At 42.6% G+C, this 25,030-nt stretch overlaps 1 protein-coding gene across 2 annotated transcripts in view; it reads left to right on the top strand.

Moving 5' to 3' along the window:
- The window catches only part of vps50 (VPS50 subunit of EARP/GARPII complex), an 80,060-nt gene that overhangs the window by 40,050 nt on the left and 14,980 nt on the right, over positions 1-25,030 (top strand). Inside the window, exons 14-23 of one of the 2 annotated variants that reach the window (XM_084033072.1) lie at positions 3,252-3,343; positions 3,549-3,643; positions 4,512-4,610; positions 6,148-6,238; positions 7,182-7,367; positions 8,970-9,088; positions 10,241-10,347; positions 11,509-11,630; positions 14,420-14,497; positions 14,956-15,036. In XM_084033072.1, coding sequence (XP_083889198.1) covers positions 3,252-3,343; positions 3,549-3,643; positions 4,512-4,610; positions 6,148-6,238; positions 7,182-7,367; positions 8,970-9,088; positions 10,241-10,347; positions 11,509-11,630; positions 14,420-14,497; positions 14,956-15,036 — 1,070 coding nt within the window. The remainder of the gene's footprint in view (positions 1-3,251; positions 3,344-3,548; positions 3,644-4,511; positions 4,611-6,147; positions 6,239-7,181; positions 7,368-8,969; positions 9,089-10,240; positions 10,348-11,508; positions 11,631-14,419; positions 14,498-14,955; positions 15,037-25,030) is intronic. The other variant, XM_084033071.1, reaches the window with a different exon arrangement.

Genomic DNA, 25,030 nt, shown 5'->3' with positions numbered 1-25,030 from the left:
CTTGTATGACTCATGATACCGTTCACAACACAGGGTTTGAAACAAATGCTTTTATCTTGTATCTTTTATCTTTTGATAAGATATATATCATTAATGATGTTTGAGGGAAGCCCATTGTGCCTGAGCTATTGCAATAAAACTTGACATGTATTCTTCTTGGGGATTCCTCTCCTCGTTGGTGTATCAGGATTACTGTCAGCATCTATAATCAGGCCGGGCAGATCAACCTTGCTGCTAATTGTACGTCTCAGAGTACGGTTAACACAGGTCCTGTGGGTACAGTGGTGGTCTACGTACAGGCGGATCAAACGGAGCAGGAAAACCTTGTGAGGTGACCTAGCTGCATAGGACAGAGACACTTTTTCTGCTCGGTTGCTCAGGCAGGTGATCAGCTACTGGGGATGTTATTGATAACCTCTAATGCCAGACTCACAGCTGAAGGTTTGCAAAAGAAAAATATCAAAATTAACTAGGGATGCACAATTAATCGAAACGTGATCTACTGCAACTTTCAAATCAGGCACAATTTTTGTTAAAGGCGACGCCACCTACACCCATAATGCAATTGGCCTGACACCCTTTTGGTCAGAAATGTAGCTCTGTTATGCTAGTAGTGCCAATTTGTTTTGCTGTTTTCACCCCCAACCGATGCTGACTCAGGTGATCTGTCAGACTTCAATCGGCTCCCTCGGCATCCACAAAAGGCTTGAAGCACCTTTTTTCCACATAGGCAGATAAGACAGACTTTGATGTGCAAAATAGGTATAGTTCTCCTTTAAGAATGTTATCAGCAACAGATACATTAATTAATAACAAAGCATATGCTAAACATGCCTCCGTCAGTTCCTTATGGTGTACAGTGGATATATTTGCTGTTTTTTTCATGTCAAAACATCATGGTAATAGATTTCTTTTCTTTAGAATAATTGTGTAATATATATATTTATATACACTATGTCATTGTGTAATCCTAGGATTACCTTTCCATACATTTGTGTCGCACCAGAACAACCCACTGCGTTTCCATTTTTAAACGCCTCACGTTGGTGAATGATTCTCTCTTTTTTCTCCTCCATCACCATAAAGTAATACCTCCGTCGACTCTGAGGTGTCTGAGGAGCTTTGATTAATCCAGGTTCACTGATCCCCACTTGTGTCTGTTGGTTTAGGTTTTTTTCATGTGTTTTAACCTCTTGAGATCTTTCTTTTTTTATCATGTTTCTTTTTCTTTACACCGCTCAATGTCTCCTTCCTCCCGACATCTCGGTTGTTAAGGCTTTCTTCAACCCTTCCTGCCCTTTCTCTTGCTATCCATCAGTATACTTATGTAATTTGATATACTCTGTGTGTGGGTGTAATAAAATTAATCTTTGTACGTTTTATTAATGGATGTGCTTTTTGTTCTGGTGTGTCATGTGAACATCATCACCGCTGCTGTTTCATAAAGAGGGAATATGTTCATCGTGGCCCTTTTTTCGCTCTGAAAAATGGGCCATGAGTGTATAGTTGTTGGAGATATCTTGCTCAGAAGACGAACGCCTCACTCAGCAGGTTCTCTTTACAGCTCTGTTCGGACCGCAGCTTGGAGATGAGTGAGTCAGGGGGAGTTAAATTATGTGTTTGTATGTTTAAGGCTTTAGGCCTTTCAACCGTCTCAGAATGAGAAAAACACCCATGATTCATGACCGTCTCGCCTGTTTTCTCTGCCTTATGTGTCCAAACATCATCTGGTTTAATAGTTAACGAAGCAACACGTGTGATCCCAAACGCGGCGAGCTTCGCACGTTTTTTCGTCAGTGACACGTTTCTTCAGCGCTCTCAAACCGAAGACCGAGGTCTTGAAAACGATTGCGTCTTGAATGTCTTTCTCATCAATAATCTGTCCCCCTGCGGTTTCCTGCAAATATACACTCTTGTGCAACACTAGAATGCTTTAAACCAGAAGTGAAAAGGAACGTTAATAACAGATGCTGAAGCAGAATATTAGCATTTCTTTCCGACTTTGGGTTTTGGCTATTGGCCTGAGGAAGATCTTGCAAACAAAAATATAGCCTGAAAAAGACAGATACACTACTTATTAGGAGCCTGACATGGTGCAGACCTCCTTTATGTGCTGCAGTTTAGTATTTTTTTTGTCTAGCGCACATTTTGTCCCTCTGCGGTTTTGGCTGTCAGGCCGTGACAAGACTTATTTGTTTTTCTACTGCTTAGGAACTGTTGTGATGATGCATTTGGACTTGTCATTAAGCGTATTATATACTGCTCTGAATGTTTTTCGGCAATGACTGAGTTGGCATTTCGTGTGCTGCAGTGAGACGGGAGTCCTTTCCTTTCTACGGAGAGCCAGGATTGAAGCCTCCACATCCTCGAGCACAGTCATGGTTAAAGCATCTATGTGAAACTAAATCCTTTTAGAGGAGAGTAGCCGTGTAGCTCACACTGGCATTAATGCGTAGTAGATGTAAAAAAAAAAGAAAAAAAAAAGCATACATTAATGTGTATGTTGTGGCATGTGTTTGATTTAAAAATGAAATGTATGTCATGCCTGTGATAAAAGAAAAGAGCACTGACCAGCTGGATGATCCGTGACCAAGATGAGCCTCTCCATTTTTCTGTCTTGTAATGTGGGGTCACCTTGCTCACTGCTGCTGGCTTACCTAGAGATCCACTTCAAGCCAAGTGGCCGAGCAGCTTGACACTGATGACAATTTTCAGCCAGAGGAAGACATCGTAGCCTCTGCAGTGTAAGCTCCGCGTGGTATTTTGTGTCATCTGTCCTCGGCACCTCTTTTGAAGTGTCATGCAGTGTTGTCATATTGGGTATCTACGACGGTCGCTGTCAGTTTTTCCTGTCCCTCGGGGGACTCTGTGACCTACGCTCCCGTCCAAAGCTGGCTCACAACCACTTCTGTACAGAAAGTCTCAGTCTTCAGCTAAAATTCAGTCAAACAAGCAATGAAGGCCATTTCTCACACATGTCAAAGCTGCAGATCAACCACTCCATATTTTTGTTTTCATATTAAAATGCACCGGAGGATTCATATTTCATTCTACTTCACAAACCGCAAGACTAAGATTTTGTTTCAGTATGGATTCTGATCCATTGTGCTCACGCGTCATTGTGCAGATGTCCATTGACATAAGTAAATTCAGTCCTAACAATAGATAAATAAAATGCATGAGTAGAAAAGGAATTTCATCAGTCTTATCGGTTTTTAATGCATCTGCGTTCTTTGATTGAATATCCCTAGATGGCGCCGTGGCAGCAGAGTCTGATGAGTCGGTGGTTGACCGCAGCTACGTGAAGAAGAAGCTGGAGCATGGACTGACACGGATCTGGCAGGTTGGAACAAATAGTGCACTCTCTGTCTTTAGTCTTAGCTTGTCTCATCTTCCCTCTTCCTCGTGTTTTTCTCCACGTCGTTGTTCCACAAGCTGCCATGACTCTTCCTCCCTCTCTCCCCTCCCAGCGTTTCGTTTTTTCTTTTCTTTTTCTCTCTCTCAGACTTCTGTTCGAATCACCATGTCCCTCTCATTTCCCTCCTCAGGACGTCCAGTTGAAAGTGAAGGCCTACATCCTGGGGACGGACATGTCTAACTTTAAATATGACGATTTCATCGTGGTGCTGGATGTCATCAGCAGGTACGCTGCAGGACCAGAGCAGTCAGCTCGTCCTTGTTCCCACTAAATGGTCTTCATCGTCTTGCTATCGCTGCTGCTCATGTACTCGCCTGCTGCTCACTTACTGACTGATTATGCAAACTCACTCACACACAAACACAACATTTGTCCAATAACAAAATGATCATTGACTTTGTTTACATGCGCATCAAAGCTGAAAGTAAATTATAATGCCAGTATGTCCTAACCCACTGAAACACTGTACTTTGGTTGTATTATCTTTGATAATAATGTTATACTGCAGTTTTTCATGCGTTTGTGGACACCAAATAGGAAGTGCACATGCCTTTGTCATTGTGTTGAACCGCGGTCAGCCTGTGTGCGGCTTGGCTCATTGTTACTGCATGTAGGAGTGAAGCCTGTACTTGGCTGGAAGAAGTCTGTGGGTGGAGAAAATAGACATGTTAGTGTTTGTCGTAAATTGTTCTGTAAATTTGTGGTCCTGTGAAAAACCCAAAAGGGAGAAATGTAAGCAAAATGTTTGTGGATCTAATGAAGCCCCTGTTTGCGTGACAGCTGTTTTCATACTACAGATGAGATCTGAAACAGCTGTTTGCCTGTCAAAATAAGGTTATTTTAGATGGCTTTCTTTAGATGCAGACACTTGAGTGCTCCCTCTTCTTTCAATGTCATTGAAAACACATTGTCTGTCCCTTGACTGGCAAGTTACAGTTACCAGAGGAAGTATGTTTACATCTATAACTGCACCAGTGACAAATCCCTTCGTCTTATCTGTTCCCTTTCTTCTTCCCCTCACCTCATCTTCCTCCATTGCTGCCTCTGCCATTATGTATCCCCTCGCCCTTCAACCTTCAACCCCGTCTTATAGGTTGATGCAGGTGGGCGAGGAATTCTGCAGCAGCAGGTCAGAGGTCCTTCAGGAGTCCATCAAACGCCAGAGTGTCAACTACTTTAAAAACTATCACAGGTAAGATATCTCTGTTGTTCCTTGGATCGTAAGCTGGATTGCGAGACGACAGGAAGTACGTACTTTACGTTTCCTGAGCCGATGGGCTTGATTGCGTGTGAACAATTAGACATAGTGTGTGGATCTGACGCACAGTCCCTCGGGATAATTGAAAGAAAGCCGTTTAGACAAAAGTAGACAGCAGGCTGCTTGACAGAAACTTTTACACACGATCACATCCATCGGCTGCCTTGATCATGCTGTATTCCCAGCATAACCCTCTCCGGAGTGGATGTGTAATTACAAGGTAACACTCGCTGCGCTGGAAGCACATTTACCTCCTGATTATGTAACCCCCTGCCAACCGCATGAATATGTAAGCCTCCGCACAGACAGCGCCACATCATCATATGTGATTTGCATTGATCGGCGTTGTGATTAGCTGTCAGGGATCATTGATACGATTCTTGAATATCCCAATGCTAACGAGCGTCAAACCTGTGACACGCGGTGGCAAAGGAGGGAGACAAAGAGGCATGATGGGACACAGTGTGAAATAGTAATTGGACCTGAAAAAGGGGAGAGGTAGAGGTGACGGATCCTGGGAGGGGGAGGAAGAGGAGGAGGTGGACACCAGACAGCGTTATGAAGGCACATTATCAACCGCTCCATGCTGTCCATGTGTGCACACTCACACATCTCCGCGGGTGGCCAGGAGGCTTCCAGCGTGCATCATCTTTACATTAGGGTTTGATTGCATTTTCCAGCCGGGTGTCATTCCCATCAGTGAACTTTGACTGGCTGATGGCTGTATTTGTCCGCCGGGCTGCCTGCAGTCACACACTCAGTCATCGGGTGTGGGCGGATTGTTGGCCTGCGGGTGCAAAGGACAGGATGACATTGTCGGGGGTTGAGACATGATAAATATAATTTCTGCTTTTATTTTCCCCCCTCATTTCCTCTGAGTGATTGATATGTTTTCAAAGCTTTAATGTCCTTTAATTCTCAGTGCATTACACTTAAGGGAATATAACTGGAGGGAGAAGATGACGGAGGACCGACTTAAAATGCAATGGGTAGCCCTTCTGTACTTATGTAGATAGATAGAGATAGATACATACTTTATTCATACCACAAGGCTTCCCTGACTCTAGCCACTGTTCCTTGTTCTTTCACCTCTCATACTTCAAACGCCCTGAAGGTGTGTCACACGGGCTGCAGCAGCGTTTGAAGTCAGCGCCGCTCTGACATTTCACACAGAAAGACTTGATATTGACCTAGCGGGTGACCATCAGTGTGGCTGTCCTGGGCTGTGATAACAGTTTACATGGAGACATGTTACACACACACACACGCACACACACTTCCTTTCACTGTGCCTCAGTGACCTTTGCATGGTTGTTTTAATGTCAGCACATTTAATCTGGACTCTCAGATCTCATGTGAACAGACCTGAGCACACCGCTGGCAGGAGTTCAGCGATGGTCTTTTCAACTTTTCCTTCTCCTTGTCTTACTCCCTGTTGCTTTTTTAAAAACATTTCTTCTCCTCCCCTCAGGGCACGACTGGAAGAGCTCAGGATGTTTCTGGAAAATGAGACGTGGGAACTTTGCCCGGTCAAGTCCAACTTTAACATCGCTCAGCTCCATGTGAGTACGAGTCGCATCGCTGTGGCGAGAAACCGTGGTAGCATTCATTTATCTTTACACCGTCACTCATGGTGCACCCCGGCTCTGTGAAATCTGCATAATTTGCATAAACACAGGGGATCCTGCTCAGTGATTTCTGTGTGTGCGTGTGTGCGTGTCAGCCTCCTTCCATATGCAACACAGTTGAAGATAAAATGGCTGTTGCTGTGGATGGTGTGGCGCTTAGAAAAAATAACTGTAATGCTAAAAACTCTACTGCCACCAAAATAGTTATGTTGTTATCTGATGGATAAATTCTTTACCACAGAAAAGATCATTGTGTTTACAACCTGATCATATTGCAATCTATATATTATCACTATATATATTATCACTAACTAAAAAAAGGGGTGGTAACAGTGTAATGAAATTCTTATCTTTTTTGTATATTCTTCATATTTGGTTGCTAATATTTTGAATGGTTTCGATGATTGCGGTTGTTGAGTCTGTTCCCAGAAAATGTCCTGACCTCATCTTTGGCACTAGTCGTCTTTTTGACTCGACTGCAAATAATCCATTTGAAATTATTTAAATTTCTTAAACTCAGAGCATTTTCCAATTAATAAATTATGAAGTCAGTGACTTAAAAAGGAACAAACAGAACAAACACATTCCCTTGCAAGCTAGCACTTTGTATTTTTTTGCCTACACCTGAAGAGATGTTGTTCAGGCCAACACCGTATATTTTCTCTTTTCTACAACATCACCATTGCTGATTTGCAAATGCAGCCACTGATGATTGGCAATATAATACCATTGAAAACACAGGGAAAGTTCTGAACTGCTCATGTTTTTTTAAACTTCAGCTTCTTGTCATCTTTGTGCTACCAAACCAAACAGGAACCTGTGCTACTGAACCACCATTAATTTATTGTGCGTCTCTGTCCCATCTTCTCCAATCCAGGAGTTTAAGTTCATGGGCCAGTGTCACTCTCCGTCCATTTCCCCGAGCAGACAGCCGGCGTCCTCCACCGGCCCGGCCCAGGAGGAGCTCACTCTGTTCCAGCAGTACCTTCAGGAGGGGAACCCGTTCGAGATGCCTGCTGAGAACAAAGAGGAGGATGCGGAGGACGTGCTGGCGTCTAACGGGGTAACTGCAAACACATACTTCCTAATGTGGCCTGCTTAACGGTTTGTAACAAGTTGCATTAGTGTGAAATGCTCATTGCCCAGTCAGTCAAAAAGCTGCAAAAGCAATGCATGGTTCTATATGAAACACAGTAGAGCTTATTTACGGTTGTCTATCATATCCATTGTTCACTTCCACCAGTCATATACACACAGTTACATAAATATGTCTAATTAACGAGGCTACCTGTTGAGAGGCATCACACAACGACTTAATAATTGGGACACAATCACAGTGGGTCATTAAGTTGTTTACAGCAGCTGACATGTCTGACAAGTAATAATAAGCTGTTAAACAGCAAATTCAATGTGGGGAGATCCATTCGAAGGGCAAATAACAAACTTATGTAATAACATATGTAATAATATAGCACCATTTTGGGGTGTATTTTAACACATCCAGCCCTCCCTACTGGAAACCTTTTTATTTCTCAGAAACACATTTCTACTCTGGTTTGTGTTAAATATAAATACCATAAAATAAATATCTTATTGCTAAGTATGGTGCCCCTGAGTTTTGCTGGCAATCCATGTTGTCCAGTTAAGACTACCAGGCCTGCCACTTTAAAGTTATACATAATTAACGGAGAAGAGATCCGTGAGTCTTTTTATATGAGAGCCCGTTTCACTGGACATCTATCCGAGTGTGCGTGTCCAACTAAAGTTTCAAACCCACTACTTGCTAAGCAGCAGCAGCAGCAGCCTGAAACCTACTCATACAGACCCACTTTTAACAACACTGTATCTTATGAAGTGTGAAATAATAAGTTGAGTGGATAAGTCACAGACTGACTGAAGAAAGCAACCCTAATCTCTGTCGAGGCATCTATAGGTTTAACCAGCTGTCTATAGCATGGATGCAGTGATCCAGACAATATTACTTGGTAGTATGGATTTTATACACATGTGCTCTGAAATCAGTTAGCTTTTCCTTCAAGCCTTATTTGCTGACTGAAACAGTATTTCAGTTCACGAATGGGGAGAAGAAATTACACAGGTGCCCTGACAAGCTGACACATCACCCAATATATTGATAAGTTTCCCTGCCAGGCTCAACATGAAAAGTAATATAGTGCTATCTAACATGTCAGGCTTACAGAAGCCCTAGCTTGACTCGCTCCGGAGCTTGTAATCCTTTCTATATGTCTGCTGTGTTGCTTGAGCTCGCGGTTAAGGACAAAGACAATATTGTCTTATTTCAGGAAAGCTTTAACTAGGCTCTCCTCTAGGAAGTGATTTCATTTTCTGCTTCTCCTCTTCAAGCCAGTTTCATTTCATGGTTATGCACCCATTAGGGCTAAAAGATGGGGATGTTATACTTGCTCTTCAATTATTGTTTTGATAATTCAATTACAGCCTTTTTAATACGTTTTCGTCCCGGAGCGTTTTCCTCTTGAGTAGCCAGTTTGAATTTGATGACACGGGGACCCAAGGCATATTTTTTTTCTCAACTCAAAGTTTCACAGCATGTTCAACAGCGTTCGGTCTTCTGTACTGAATCTTTCCTTTGCACTGGCCTTTTGACCATTTTCAATTGACTCTTCCATCTCTTCCCCTATTCAAGTACGAGTCAGACGAGCTGGAGAAGAGTGTGTATCAAGATTACGACAGTGATAGCGATGTCCCCGAGGAGCTCAAGCAGGACTATGTCGACGAGCAGACGGGCGATGCCCCCCTGAAGAGGTCAGTGTTTTAAGTCCACACACAGTTCAGGGTATGATGACATGTGAAGTGTACACAGATGCAAATTACGTTAATAAGTTCATCATTGTTTCTAAAAATATGTAAATTCATGCATTATGCATTTCCTCTGCCGAATACTGCAAAGTATAGGCAGAAGGCTTGTATGAGGCTTTTTGTCTCCACGTGAAAAAATTATCTTATTCCCACCTCCGCCTACGTGATGTTGAAAGATGAATCGCTGTTTGACAAAAGCAGAGGCAGTCATGCTGCTCGGCGCCTTGTGTAAAATGATTTATTTTCATTTGAATGAGGAAATGTGAATGCAAAGATTGATATAATTAATGCAAACAATTACCAGCTCAGCATATATATCAGCTGTAATTATTCGTGTCGTCTTCACTGTCGATGCGGCGTGATGGCGTTTGGAATTTAATAACCTTCCTTGTTCAGTTTATATTGCTTCGGTAAACTGACTGCATATTTATGCATTGGACTGAATTATTAAGAATCGAGGATTGTGTGTTTGAGCGCCGGCATCAGATTTCACACCCAGATTTGGGGAAACAAGACATACAGATGACCATTACTTATTCAGTAGCTCCTCATTACAGAAGATAATCATTTCCTCTCATGTAATGTACGATGACTTTAATTAGTTGTGGTTCCCTGATATTTGTCTCCTAATTTCACAGCTCTGACACGCTTTATATTTTTGCTTTGACATTCCATTTCCCTGTTCCCTGTGTGTATTAACCTGACATTAGCCTATAGTCACTAAAATGCTAATTTTCCATTCTTATAAGCAGGAATCACTGATGGTTAATTATTGAGCGGGTCGCCTGGTCACACCCAGAAATTAGAAGGTCCATGTAATGATTGCTGGCTAATATGGCTCAATGAGCAGTATCAGGGGGGTCTGGTTCTCCTGGATCACCAGTTCAGAAACGTCACCACCGGGGTCCTTCTGTGTCTCCTGCAGTGTGTAACGGGTTCTGATTGATCAATTAGAAAGACCCTGACCCGTGCTAAGGGTTTTGAACCTGGCCGAGCATTGCGTGAGGATTTGTGATGTTACCATATATTACCCAGTCTCTCCTCTTCTCATGACTTTGCCCTACTTTCTCTCACACGCCGGCGTCCTGCACCCACCAGCGCGTCCCGAGAGACCATAAGAAGCAAGAAAAAGTCGGATTATAACCTTAATAAGACCAATGCTCCGATCCTCACCAACACCACCCTCAACGTCATCCGGCTGGTCGGTGAGTCGTGCACGCACGCACGCATGCACACACACACACACACACACACACACACACACACACACACACACACACACACACACACACACACACACACACACACACACACGCTCACATACAGCACACGCTCTACCACTTAGCTCTCCTTGAGAGGAGCCCGGCCTCGGCCAGCATGAGCGTCCTCTCTAACCTGCTGAGATTTCCATTAATTCAAGCTGGTCTGCTGGTCTCTGCGGCTCCCCATGTGACTGAGCCGCACTAATAATTATTAGCCTTCAATCTGAGCTCTGACCTTTTCGTTTCCAAAGAGGTGCTTGTGCATCTTCCTGACGTAGCTTTGAAGATGTCTCGGCCCTTCCTTGGCAAAGCGTGCTCTTCGGCGATGTGACCTTCATGATGTGATTTTCAGGTGTGCACAGGAGTTTGACGTGGCAGTTATCGTTCCTGTGTGGCATTCATTTAATAACTCCGACTGGTTTAAATCAACTCTTGGTCTTTACATTTCAAATCAAACAAATGTGAAATCAGTTTAGTTTTCTTCTGTTCAACTTTCCTGCACACATAGTGCAAATACTTTTCTTTTGTCTCTTCTTCAGAACATTGGTAATATTAATTTTAGACCATTGTGGCAAAACTTGCAGCAAACTGAGTGAAAAGCAAGAGTTTGATTTCAAGCAATCTCTTCTAATTCAGCCCGTGCAGCCCTTTGATGGAGTTAGATTGCTCCGTGAGTTTTTTGGTGCAGAATTCAGGAGAAAGGGTGTGAAAAATGAGATTGTGAGAGAAATAGTGCTGTCTCAGTGGCAATACCTGCTAGATTGAGTTTATTTCTTCTCCCCTCCGCCTCCATTCATCAATTCAAGTCAGTGGTAACCTTGTTGCACCCCTGTACCTCTGTGCTTTTATTGCCTGTCTACTAAACTGAATCCTTGCCCTTGAGGGTATGCAAATGCAATGTGTTGCTGCTAAAGGATGTGGGATCACCATGATTGGCTTCCTGCAGTTAAACTCGTTTAATCTCCTACAAGATTTACTTAAGAGCAGAAGCAATAAAATAAAAGGCCTAAAATAAAACCCAACGTTTGTGTCCACTTAAGTACACACAAAGTTTGTCCAACAAACTCTTGGTGAGTGTTTATTTACCGTCATATCTGAAAACAGGGAAGTATATGCAGATGATGAACATTCTGAAGCCGATCGCCTTCGATGTCATCCACTGCGTGTCACAGCTCTTCGACTACTACCTGTACGCCGTGTACACCTTCTTTGGACGCAATGACATGGTAATGTATTTTTTTAATCACTATTTTCCTGTTTATTTATGTTGAGCGACGAGTATATGCATTGAGCTGCTAACATCCCTGATTTTTTTGCTACAGCTCGCTGTTCCTCGTCCCTCATCTTCCTTAATTTCTTCACTCTACTCTAAATATATTTTAATAAAGGCATGAAGAATTCCAGGCACAGGAGTTTTAATGTGCATCATACCGTCCCAGTGTGTCTCATCCCTTACAGTGCTACTAAAAATAAGGACAAGTGAGCTTTCGAGTAGTAATGGAGAGTTGTTTTTCCCAGCAGTGCCTGCAGTCACACAATATTACTTGTGCTGCATCAGTGGTATGGCGCTTTAAGAAAATTGCTTGCATTCATTTCTAAAGAAAGATTTTAGAATTTTCAATTTTTGCGAGGCGACATACAAACGTGATCTCCATCTTTTCTTGTTGCTCTCAGCCTCAGAACAAATTTAAGTTGAATGATAGGTTACAGTCTACGAGCCCGGTTTCCCCCGCTCCATCGAGAGACTTATCCCGTCATTTATAATGTGCCTCACAAAGCAAGAAAACAGCATTTGTGTCAGTCTCGCCCTCGGGGAAGTGATAATGATAGCGGCAAAATGACTTCTGTCCCATCGAGGTGGAAGAGATAAAGAGGATGAACGCTCCGCGGGGGCCGTGTGTGCGTGTGCGTGTGTGTGTGTGTGTGTGTGTGTGTGTGTGTGTGTGTGTGTGTGTGTGTGTGTGTGTGTCACGGGGAGTGAAGTGTGACACACTGGTGGTGAATTGACAACATGTCAAAGGGGACACATTTCTCATGTGTATTACTCCTCTAACGCTGAAGGTACAGTATGTGAGTGTGTTTGTATCGCATTCAACACAGTCTTCATGCTTTTATTCCTATCACTCTTTCTGTGTGTTACTGTCTACCTTTGTCTTAAATCCTCCATTCCTTCTTTACACAAAGACTGTGTCTTCTTTTTCCATCTTTTTTGCCACGGTCTTCTTAATCTTACACGCTCTGCCATCGTTCATCTTCTGTTTTTTCCCTTGCACTGTTCCTCTCAATTTTTCTTTCTGTCCACATCTCTTGGAAACTCTCACTTTTTCTTTTTCCCGTGTACATCTAGTCCTCATTAAATCTAATATCATAAACCGGCCCATTTTACTGTAAGAGGCACCTACAGTAAAATGCTAATGCCTCTATGAATCTTTAAAAACCTTATGGAGAATTGCTCTGCACACATGCTGGTATTTTGACCTAGGCTTGCTCCCTTCGCACCGCTGGAATCAAGATGGAGACTTCACTTGAAGAGTAATGGGCGACATTAATATTTAAAAGGGTAAATACCCCATTGTCTGTGTATATTGACCCTGTCAAGTCAAGCGGCACCATTTACTGCATCACGCAAATGCTAAAGACGCATTATGTGCCGCTCTCACAGATTCTCCATCGCCATTAACAACCAGGCTTTTAACTGCTGGGAATAAGAGAGGCAGAGTACAGTTTTTTGGGAAAAGGATTAATGTTTCAAAATGATGGAAAGTTTGCCCCATGGGATTAACCTGGATATTCGAAGAAGAAGATATAATTAAGAAAAAGAGTGTAAGGGAGAGAGAGATGTGAGTTCAAAGATGGGGGGGAAGCTGAAGATGGACTCTCTAGTCTCTCTAGTCCCCCTCAGACTCCTCGGTTTTACAATATTACTGCAGAAACAATGGGGAGAGGAGAGAGGCTGGATACCAAATTAATGCAATAGGAAAGATGAAGGATGTGTTGGGACAGAGCTGCAGAGAGAAAGTATCTGAAATTTAATAGACAGCTTCTCTGAAAAATCAGCAAAAATGCAAGAATGTTATTTTTCATTCTCGACTCCCGACTCCCACAGACACTTCCTCACAATGGATGATATTCATCTTGCACGCACATGTCCAGGTCAAAGTGTTCACACCGTCAGAGTCTCCTGTGACGCAGGAGAAAATAAAATACCCCACACTCTTTAATTCAATTAATTTCTATCTTCTTCAGATATTTATGACCAAGGCTGGATTAGGACTATCATTTATGATACCAGTTATTCACCAGTTAATAGTCAGGTAGCTCCAGCAATTTAGTATTTCACTTCCCTCAATTTGGACTTTAAAGAAACAACAAATTGGAAGAAGCAGAGGTCGAGATATCCTGACTTTTAGTCTCTCTTATGGGTCAAATGCAACTCTATCACATTTAATTTCACTCTCCCTGGACCTCTTTCAAACCTCACACTTGAAGCTTCTTGTTTTAAATTTTCACTCTGCTCACTGTGATAATGACAACCCTGGTGACATCATCAGACCTCCATCATTCAAACCTCGGAAAGTTCTCTCCAGAGACACAAAAGGCATTATTATCCAGTGGATGTCTCAGGCTGTGAAGTACTAATGGCGATGTGTAAACTGAACTCCTCCAGGACATTCTCAGACTCCACCAGCCTTTGTGTCCCATCTGAGAGATGTGAAGTATGCTACAGTTTCAGAACAAGAGCAAGTTCATGTGTGCACACAAAGTAGGATGCTATCGTGTCTGATATATCCTAACCTCACCTCGCTGACAGACTTTCTGTGGCTCTAAGACAGAAAGAGCATTTCATTTGAGTCAAGTATAGATGAGTCCAAAAGTCTTCGATCAATGTAATTCTGTTTCTTTCTTTGCTTTTGTTCCAATTCTATACGTTCACCACAGTGTTGTTTTGTCTTTTTCTTTTAATGTGAGACTTTGCTTCTTGTTTTCCTTTCTGCTGCCCATTCGTCACCCATAGCCCGTCCCAAGTCCGTCTTTGCCAACTCACGGCGGCAGAGACGCTGCCCCCGCCAGGGTGGTGGGCCCTGCCTGCTTGGTAAGAGTAGATCCCTGAGGCATTAGGACTAACACACAAGGTCGCCTTGTGATACCAAGACATTAGTCAACACTTGGGATGTGGATGATTTGAAGTCCGTAAAGGTGTGTGTATGTGGTTTGCGGACGCATCTGAAGTTCCGATGTTGCGGTTGCTGTGCTTCCTCCCTCTCCGTGCTCCTCTTTCACCTCATGTTTGTCATCCACTGTAGCCAAGGTGATTGTGTGATTTAGATGTCCGTCTCTCTCCTCCCTCTTTTGGATGAGACTTGAGTAAAAGCGGAGAGTATAGAAATTCTCGTCTCCGACTATGTGAGATGAGAAAACAGATGTTGCTGTGTGTGTGTGTGTGCTTTCACACTCTGCAGTGTTTGTTCTTATAGAGTAGGTGTCTGTGGTGCAGAAACTAACTCTGCGTGTGTGTGTGTGTGTGTGTGTGTGTGTGTGTGTGTCCTACAGTATGAGTCATCGGGCCTGGGCCTTATCAGCAGCAGACTGAGAACCACACTGAACCGGATCCAGGAGAGCCTCATTGACATGGTGAGAATGAACCCCCCCTCTCTCTCTCCCTACACTCTTTCTCACTTCCCGCTCTCTTTCTTTCTCTTATACCATCGCTCGTTACCTCATTGTCTGTCTCGTTTTCTGACACAAATGCTCTCTCCTCTCCCCTGTCTCCTCTTTCTGCCTCTGCCTGTATTTTCCCTTCTTTTTTTTTTTGCCCATCCACTCCATCCATCCTGACCATATGTCTGATCTCGCAGCCGGTATCGCCACAAAATGCATTATGGGTCATCATTAACTGGCCTGGTGGCAACGCGCACACATACACGCACCTCCCTCTGTTTAAGTGGTCACACCAGGGTCGATGTGTGTGTTATTCCATTAGGGCTTTCAATCACTACTCGCCTCTGTAAAAACTACATAGTGACAATTAGTCTGGTGCAGACGACACTCTCCACACTTTTTGTCTGATAATGTATCTTTCTCCAGTCTGTTCTCCTCTGTTTCGTGATGAAGGGCATTGGCTCTCTATCTTTCATTCGTCTCCATATCTGACAGGATTTTTGGGCTTTGTTCAAAGAAGCTGTACTTGGGCTTTAGTCTGTCCTTAATCTGCAAAACCACTGATGTGGTGTGAAATTCTGTTGACGTTTTTGTTCATTGTTCTTTGTTTCAAGTAAGAAAAAAAAACATTGAGTTGTGTCGCTTGAGTCTAATTCTGGTCGAAGTGTGAGCGAACGGCTCAATGAACTCATATTTTAGTCATTCTGCCTTGAATTCAAGTCTGGATATTAAATCTCAGCTGTTATTCGTTTGAAAATTAAATTGGTTATTTACATTCAGAAGCTCTAGAAACCAGGCAACTTTAATTTAGCCCAGAGCTGTTGTTTCGGGAAAATAAAGGAGCCAATATTGCTCATGCATAGTTAATTTGGGTTTTTATCATATGTCACAAATTGTGACTCGCAATGCTCTGAAAATGAAGAAGAAAATGCCGTCTTTTCCCGTGGTGAGAGCCCGTATAATGTGGTTTTTATTTTTCGTTTTCCGAGCCTTTCTATTCCCCTCATATCTCCTGTCTCGCGTCATCTGTGCGTTCAGGTAACACCACGTACCCTGCTGCAGGACAAACTGTTAAATGTGCCATTCAGTGTTTTTGACAAGTTATTGAAAGCTGGCAGTAACGTGATCACATATTTGAACTGTTATTAGTTGTCAGTGCCCATAACGATCTAATAACAAGCTGCCACGACAACCGTCAACACCAATCTTCTCTTTAATGTACATCCCATCATAATGGTACATAAGGTGACATGATCAGCAGTTTTCCTCAGTGGGGAGACACAGCAACCGAAGTTATAAACGCGGCATTTATACGACAGCACAGAAAAATGGCTTTTCACTGTCACAGCAATGCTGGCTACTTTGCTGTGATGTTTCTATCTTAAGCGGGGAGGCGGAGGGATTAAGTCTGAACAGAACGATGACTTATCAGAACTTTAAATTGCAGTCAGCAGTTGTACTGCGGCATCACGTTGTCTCCCCTCAAGTGGCACTGTAGCAACTATTTACACCCCGATTTGTTTTCTGGCTAAATTGAGAGCGATGATTCAATGTCGGCCGAGCTCGGCGATCAGCTGTGGAGAACATGTTCCACCTCTGAGCTGTTCAACAAATGGACGAAAAGTGAACAAGGACGTGTTAACCAATGCACGCACACACACACACACACACACACACACACACACACACACACAGATTTCATATGAGCATAATCTTCTCACTCTGTGGCCATCACAGACTGTGTGATAATAGATCTATTTAAAACCACTTCAGATGGAGGACACCGACTCTGGCTTTATAATTACCCCCATCCCCTCTCTCATGTAGTAGTGAATGCTTTTAGTCTCACCATTCTCATATGCAACACTATTTCAGCTCATCTCAATAAATCATTCAATGTCGGAGAAAATGCCCTATTTTCCAAACTTACACGGCACTCCCCTTTTCTTTTTTTTCATTTATCTCTTTCTGTTCTTCTGTGTTTCACATCATTGTCTGAACACATAAATCTCCCAGACACAAACGCCTCTCCACAGCTAATGTATACGGCCATTTATAACAATTTATATCTAGTTTCCATTTTGATGATAAATCTCTCATTTTTTAATAAAGGTGGCATCACTCCAAAGTGTGAATATATTCACGTCGAGAGCACATAAACACACTCCCCCCCTGCATACAAATACACACCCCCGCACACTCCAGAGATTTCGGCAGGGTAGACCTCATTTGTAAACAGATTATAAAGTTAATTGCACGCTGCATTTCAATTGAGCAGCCGAATCCTTGCGGTTTTGTTCCCCTGATTTGCCGCCGCAACTGTTTGAGTCCAAAACCAAATGTGCTGGTAATGACTCCGAGTCCCATATGAACCGCAGCGAGATCCCATCTCATCTCGTCTCTGGAGCAGAGTGACTTCGGCTTAAATTGGGAGCTCCACGTGGGAAAAGTAAAAGATCATCCCCTCGTTTAGTTATTCCAGTTTGCCTCCGCAAAAAAAACAAAAAACCCCTGACGCTTCTCAGGATTTGACAGTTTCCATTTTGACTATTTCATTGCGAGTGTATGGAAGGACGTGAGGAGAGAAACTTCTGACGGCGGCAGAGACGTCACTTGTGACGCGCAATCACAACGTATCATTAACGCCTGTTTCTGGTTAAAATGCGTCGTCTTAACCTGAATGTGGATTTCTGGACTGAACTGTAATATAAATAATGATTAACTCGCAGCGCCTCGCCTGAAGGAAAATGTTTAGCCTTATGTGATATTGCTCGGGGGCAGGTTAGATGACTGGATGCGACTGTTACTACGAATCCCATCTGCAGCCATATTGTCGCTGCCAGGAAAGTTCAGCTGTGGCAGCTGTTCGAGCCGTCGCTGCAGGCGAGAGCTGACACAGGCTCGCGTTTGCAACGGAGGGCCTGTTGCTAACGCGACAGACTTTGCAAACGCGACAACCGTTTAATTCTCTGAAAAAAAAACTCAAAGCACCAGCATTCAATCAGTCGCTCCATCTTTCTCACTTGTTCTGTCCCGACTCTGTTTGTCCTCTCTCCTCCTTTAGCAGCTGCTTACCAGCGATTAGATGTCCCTCCCAGTTTATTGGTGCTTCTGACTCAACATACAATGGTGTTTGTGCGTGTATTTATTTAAGGGTCCACCCTCGGCCCAGACATGCAGATATCATCAAACCGCTAGAAATGTCCTGTTTGATTTCAGTGTTCTCTAGAGTCGACCCACAACGTGTTGATTAGATGTTTGTTTGCGCGTGCGTACCTCCACTTCTGATTACACAGCTTTAGCGTAAAAAAGTGGCCTTTTCAGCCTTTTTCCCACCCACAGATAAGCCAACGCATATATACAGAAAGAATGGGAACTTTAACTGACAAATTAACACATAATAGTGTGTAATACATTTGTTAAACCACCATTTTTGTTCTCTTCCTGTGAGCAGCAGAGCGATAATCCCTAAATGTGTTGCGGTTGTGGTTCGCTCACTGTCTTGGCACAGCAAACACACACACAAACACACTGAACCCAGTCATTAGTTCTGCGTCTCGCGAGGGCACATCACTGTCCAGACCGGCGTCTCAGTTGCAGCCTGCCGTCTCTCTCTCCGTGAATGGTGCAACATGCCAGAGGGGATTACCGTCTGACAGGGATTATGGATCACAATTAAGCTCCATGGTGTCACTGTTTGTCCTGTAGTTGTCAGGAGATCACAAGTATTGACAATTTGTCGGGGTTTCGGGGTATTTGCACAAACACACTTGGTAGATGGGACTGCTGTGGGTCGTGCTGCTCGGCTGTGATGACGAGACAGTCGATCCATCCCTCGGATCCTGTATCTCAGCGTCCTGTCTCACATCTCACAGGGAGACAGGCAGGGTGATGAGCAGAAACACACACACACTACGTTTTCATTTGTATTCTGCAGTCTTCATGCGCGATAAGACGTTATGAGCTACTATGCCTGCCGGCGGCAGCAAGTGTTCAGCTTGTACATCTGTACCGCTGGTTGTCGAGGTCACTATGACTTTTTGCCACAACTCAAGAATCCATATTCTAATTATGCCAATTTAACACAAACGAGTAATAGGATAAAATGATGAATGATGACATTTTGAACACGACATGGTTGTAAACTGCGATCAGATTCGGCGGAGGTGCACTACCGCGAGGAGGAGATTCTAGTTTCCTTCCCGAAGCAGGTGAGCCGACCAGCAGCGATGGGGGAAAGAAGTTGCCATGCTTAGAGGTGGTGGTCGGTGTCACGCAAAATAAATGAAGGCCTTAATTCCATTTGACATTCTTCTAATGAGAACCAAATTTCTAGTATTAGAGTGACAAAGAGGTGCAATTGGATCCACTTGACAGTAATTGGCTGGCAGGCAGTCCACTCGACTTGCCCATAAATCTCTATGGAATGGATTTGAGAGGAGTACGCAGTCAATCACGATGGAGCGAGGCACTTCAACTCGGAGATCACTTTTCAGCTCCTCAGCTGGGAGCTTCCTTCGTGGCGAGGGTGATTACAGAATTATCAACCTCTTAGAATTTTTACCAAACTTTTTCAAATTGAGGATGATAATTTATGTTTTGCTGGGGAATCGAATTTGAAAGGGATTTTTCTTTTAGAATTTTTTTTCCCCTGCAAACGCTGGTTTTGGAATTCTTAGCGTTGGTCTTGCGTCTGTGTTTCCTTGCTTTTGCAAAAAAGTCACTCAATTTAGCATTAAGAAAATGAGAAAGCATTAATGCTCACTTAGGAAAAGTGTTGCAGGATAATCTTAGGTTGATTGATTATTCAGCTAATTGTTTCACCTCTGGATGAATAATGATAATCAGTTTAATGATGAATCCAGCTGACTTGACATTCAGAGGGAGCTCCCGTCTACTGATGACTGATGGGATCTCCCAAACTCACCTGGAAACTACCTCGGGCTCAGGCTTCAAATCTGATAAGAAGATAGATGCTCCTGCAGAGGTGGGCCTGATTTGGCGCATTAGAAAGCCATCCAGTTGTCAGAGCCAAGATAAACCCATCCAGCAATACAGACTGTGACTGAGTAATGTGGGAGCCAGCTGCTATAGTTTAAGTTTTGTTAAGTTTGAAAGTCAGGCCTTAATAATGTCTCAAATATGCTGCAGAGGTTTGGTGGGTTTTTCCCTGTGGAACTGAAATCCTGCACTTTTCACGTTGATCGATACAAAGCTTTGGTGCCTCTTTCTCCCCAAGGCACTATGCAAGGATATTACATATCCCATATGAATACCATAAATACTCTCTGAATCTCATTAAGCTCGAGTCCTACCGCACACAACTAATGTACACATGCCCACACACACACATACATTGTAATCGTCCATCCTCATTAATAATAATTTTTCAGCTGGCTAAATATCTCTCGTCTTTAAGCTGTTGGAGGAGAAACAAGTTACTGCGATATCCCTGTTTTTTATATTCAAAGCTTTGCACTCGCACTGTTTGCAAATCCCTCCGTGGACGATCATTTTTTATATGTTATCTTTTCGTTGGGAATTCCAGGGCTCATTTTCTAAACATTACACAAAGGTAGATAAGCTCCCTGGCTTCGATGCTTGATGATTTCTGCAGACTTAATGCAGAAATAGCTCACAGACAAACAAAGCATGTTCTCCCTTCTACCTGTCTACACTTTACAACGGCCCTTAAGGACATGGAAGTTGATGTCTGCACTCTAAGGCAAGCTGTTCTGTCTCAACTACTGGATTTTTAGCAAAGCTGACAGAAACAAGTGATAAATTGTTCCCGGAGGATTTTTTAATGGTGCTGCTTTACAAACTCATATGATAGTTTGGCTTTGAATCAATGTGGTTGCAGTGAAATGTCTTTTCAATCACTGATATTCCCATTCATTTTTTTTTTTTTTTTGTCTTTTGCCATATTCCTCAAATAGCTTTTTTATATATATACACTGAAAGGTTTACACTGAAAAGTCTCATTACTTCCACATGCTGAGTCGCTCTTCTGTTTTGTACCATTCACATTAATTATTGATCACTGATGAAGTGTTAAAAGTGCCAGACGGGAAGGACACAGAGTGTACAAAAAAAAAACCGAGGAGGGAACAAAGAAGAAGATAATAGCTTGACCTTAACGGTAGCTTTTAGATGGAGAGGAAGACGTTTTTGGTCTGAAATGAAACCCAGAGAAGTCTTAAAACGGAGGCATTCGGTTTGCAATAATGGCCTCTTGTTAGTATTAATAACTGAAGGCCAACGTTTTGTCAAATGTAGCAAGTATCCACTGTATTGCGCCTGAATATTATACGAGCACAAGTCTGGAAAGTGAAGCAAGAACATCCCTGATCTGTTGATGTGATTCATGTGTTCCATTCATTCGTCGCTTTTCTTGTAACGTATAGTTTCCTGAGAAGTGTATTTCTCTTCTTTTTTACCTCAATCACATTTACATGCCATCAATCTAAAACATGATGATGTCAGCAGTAGAGCGTGTGTCCGGATGTCAGTTTTGCTACGAGATTCTTCTTCTGAAGCTAAGTACACTGAAGTGTAACTGAAGTCGTTAACATGGCCTTTAGTTACATCTGTGATGGATGAATATTAACACCTTGTAAGTTAAAGGTATGAATGACGTTAGTATGCTCGGGGCATTGCTTTTCAAACGCGTTACCCGAGTGCACGAACTCTATCTAAAAACTAACAAAAGACTGAAATGATCTGTCCGTCACGGGGGGATTGTATTGTATTTTTTTCTCTCATCGTTTAGCAAAGGTCTTAAATGGTTCATTAACTCGAGGGCCACTTCTGTCTGAGCATCAGTGCCAGACTTATAATTAAAACACACTGTGAGCTCACAAAGAATAGAATTGTTCTCCTCCTCCGGTCCTGCTCTTCGATTCAGATTGTACTGAGAGTTTACTCACCCACGCAGATGTTTTCACTCATACAGCGGGCAGAAGCACAGTTCTCATTCAGAACGTCATCTGTGAACTTTGATCGTTTGTCAAGTATTCAGAGTGTAATGAAATAGAGGACGATGGCTGTTGATATGGGAGGAAATAAAATGCTCTGAAGTCCTTGGTTAGTCGTACGCGTGTGAGGTCCGTCCTAGGGTGTTAGTCATTTTGTTGTGTTGACGTGTCTAGATCCTGTTTTTTTCCACTTAGGCAATATTAGTAAACTGAGATCTGCAGTATCAACAGCTGAGATGCTCATACATGCCTTCATCTGCTCCAGCGTCAGCTACTGTAACGCATGTTTTTCTTCACTTGACCTCTCGGCAGTTAGCTAGGCGATCCAGAATCCTCCGCCAGACTACTCACCCGGACAAAGAGACCGTCTCACTTACTCAAATCTCTTCACTGGCTCCCTGTAGCTTATGGGATCCACTTCAAAATCCTCACTATGAGTTATGTGGATGATCTACTTCACCCGTATTCATCTGCTCACGATCTCGGGTGAAACATGTTCCATCTCCTGTCTGTCCCACGCACCCGCCTTAAGACTCTCTGTGATAGTTTGGGTAAGATGAATGTACCGGGTCTGCACTCTGTTAGATTATTGTGCCCTTGCATGGTCACTCCTACTACCATGATTTCAGTCCGTGAAAAGCGCTATATAAATACATTTTCCTTACTTACTAATGGCTGGTGTAGCATAATTAATCCTGTGTAGTAAACAAGTAAATGTTCCTCCTCAAAGAAACCTGGCCAGCACGGCTGCAGAAACAACGTATATATATATATATATTTACCAGTGTTGTACACAGGAAGGCTGAAAATGAAACTAAAGACGCCTCACATCCACTACACTGTTTGAGCTGCTTCCATCTGGCCGTCGATTTAGGCTCCCAAGGCCAGCGGGAACATATGTAAAAAGGATTTTATTCCCTATGCCACACAGGCATTGAACATGTGTTATTATTTACATAACCTGCTGCCGCCTGCCAATTTTCTTTGTTTATTGTATACTGTATGTTCGTGTTCGTAATGGCGTGTTGTCTTATGTGTATTTATTTATTTTTTTCCATTTTGAATAAGTCTTTGACACTTAGAGGAGAATGTGGACACATTTGCAACCACATTTGTTGACCCAAGCCTTTTTCAGGCATCACTCACATGTGGCAGGTTTCAGCGGGCCTCCAGCCTTCTTCTTGTGTGTCAGTAATCCCATTCACTATCTTTTATATCAGTGGACTGCTTTCTGTTCCTTTGTACCAGTGTTGAACAAATTGTACCCTGCAGTGCATCTCCCTGCAGGATGCCATTCTTGTTTATTTTCTGCGGGGCTTGAAATGTAATTTTGGTCTCACTTGTTTATGTTTCTGTTGGTCTTCAGGGTAAAAACGCCTTTCTGAATCTCCCAAAACCAAAGAAATTATGTTTATTTTGTATAATTACGACGCTGGCATTAGTGGATCCTTTTGAAATTGAATAGATTGGCGTGTTAGTCATAGAAGGAGATACACTTTGCCTACATTTACACTACAAGTTGTATTTTCATCATCATTTCATGGTTCCGACCACTTTCATCGTTCCGACAGTGTGTAAATTAGTAATCTGCTCTTCAGTGCGTTGATGTGGAAGCAGCCTTCAGATCACAGAGACAAAATGGGCAAATGGAGAAATGAAAACAAGCATATTTTCCTTCCCACAATCTGCCAAAGTGATGTCGGTTGTATAGGAAGGAAGCGGAGAAACGTATTTGTAGAAATGTCCTCTGAAAGTGGATGTGTGAGTATCTGCTGAGTGTGTGCTCAGCCTTTGGCTACGGCTGTTAGAGACCGCTCTGGAAAATGCAACAAATGCAATCTGAGAGTGTTTCATAGTAGAACTGTTTTTTTAACACGTTTGGGTGCACATGATGTATTTTTCTCAGAGGAAATAATTTATATGGTTGTCATAAAAAGTCTCGCAACAGCTACTAGCGGATTTATGTTAATTTTGCATTTGTGGAAACTTTGATTTCTTTTCCTCTCTTTTCTTTCCTCTTTGTGAACAGAAAACTATTAACGATGATGTCAGAAGCTCATGACGGCAATTTCAACTTGTCACTGTAAAGAGTATTTAGCATGACTAGCAAGGATATGAAATATTAAATGAGTGCCATTTAAGGCAATTAACCATACCCATTTTCTAGGACTGCAACAAATGATTATTCATGTTTTGAAATGCTTTTTCTTTTTAATATGTCTCCCCCACTTCTATTTTTATTATTAATCGTCAATCTTTTAATGTTAAAAATGCCTCTCAATACCTCTCAGAGCCCCAGGTATCCAAAACACAAAGAATATATTGCTATAAAATAGAGAAAAGAAGCAAATTCTTTCACTATACTTTCCCCCAAAAAACGTACTGAAAGGATGACTCAATTATCAGAATACGTGCACATAAATATTCATTCCAAGGACTAAACAATGAATCAACTAATAGTTTTAACTCTAATATTTCGTGTGGATTATGTTTTCTGTGATTTCCTAGATTATTTGTCCACAGCACCACTCCCAGTCACAACAGATTGATACTCCACATACATACAGACTTTAAAAACTCTTGTATGCTGTAGAAAATCCCTGATAATCATCAGTCGTCTTTGGCTATGAAACACTATATACCCCATACAATGGAAAAGCTCTTTGACTATTTATCTCAGTGGGACAGCAGAGAAACTCCTCCTAAATCTCTTAAGCATCTGCAGAGAGTAAATCAAATACGACCTCTACACTATAAGTCTTGCTATATGGAAAGGTCTGCCTCATCCTCCATTTTTCAGGCCCTTGTATGAGTTTGAAAAATTGATCGCCGATGTTTAATTTGTTCAATATGGCATTCTCTTAGGCCGACGTGGCAGTGCAGTTCACGCATGGAGTAGGTTTACTTCTGTCTCACATTGAATGAGTGTTTTCATAGTAGGGCTGTAATGATGCCTGGAGAAATTATATCTGCTTGTGAAATATTTTTCA

The sequence above is a fragment of the Eutrigla gurnardus genome (assembly GCF_963514095.1).
Source record: "Eutrigla gurnardus genome assembly, chromosome: 17".
NCBI classification, from domain to species: Eukaryota; Metazoa; Chordata; class Actinopteri; order Perciformes; family Triglidae; genus Eutrigla; species Eutrigla gurnardus.
The sequence above is the reverse complement of the archived record's forward strand: the minus strand, read 5'-3'. Positions and strand labels throughout refer to the sequence as shown.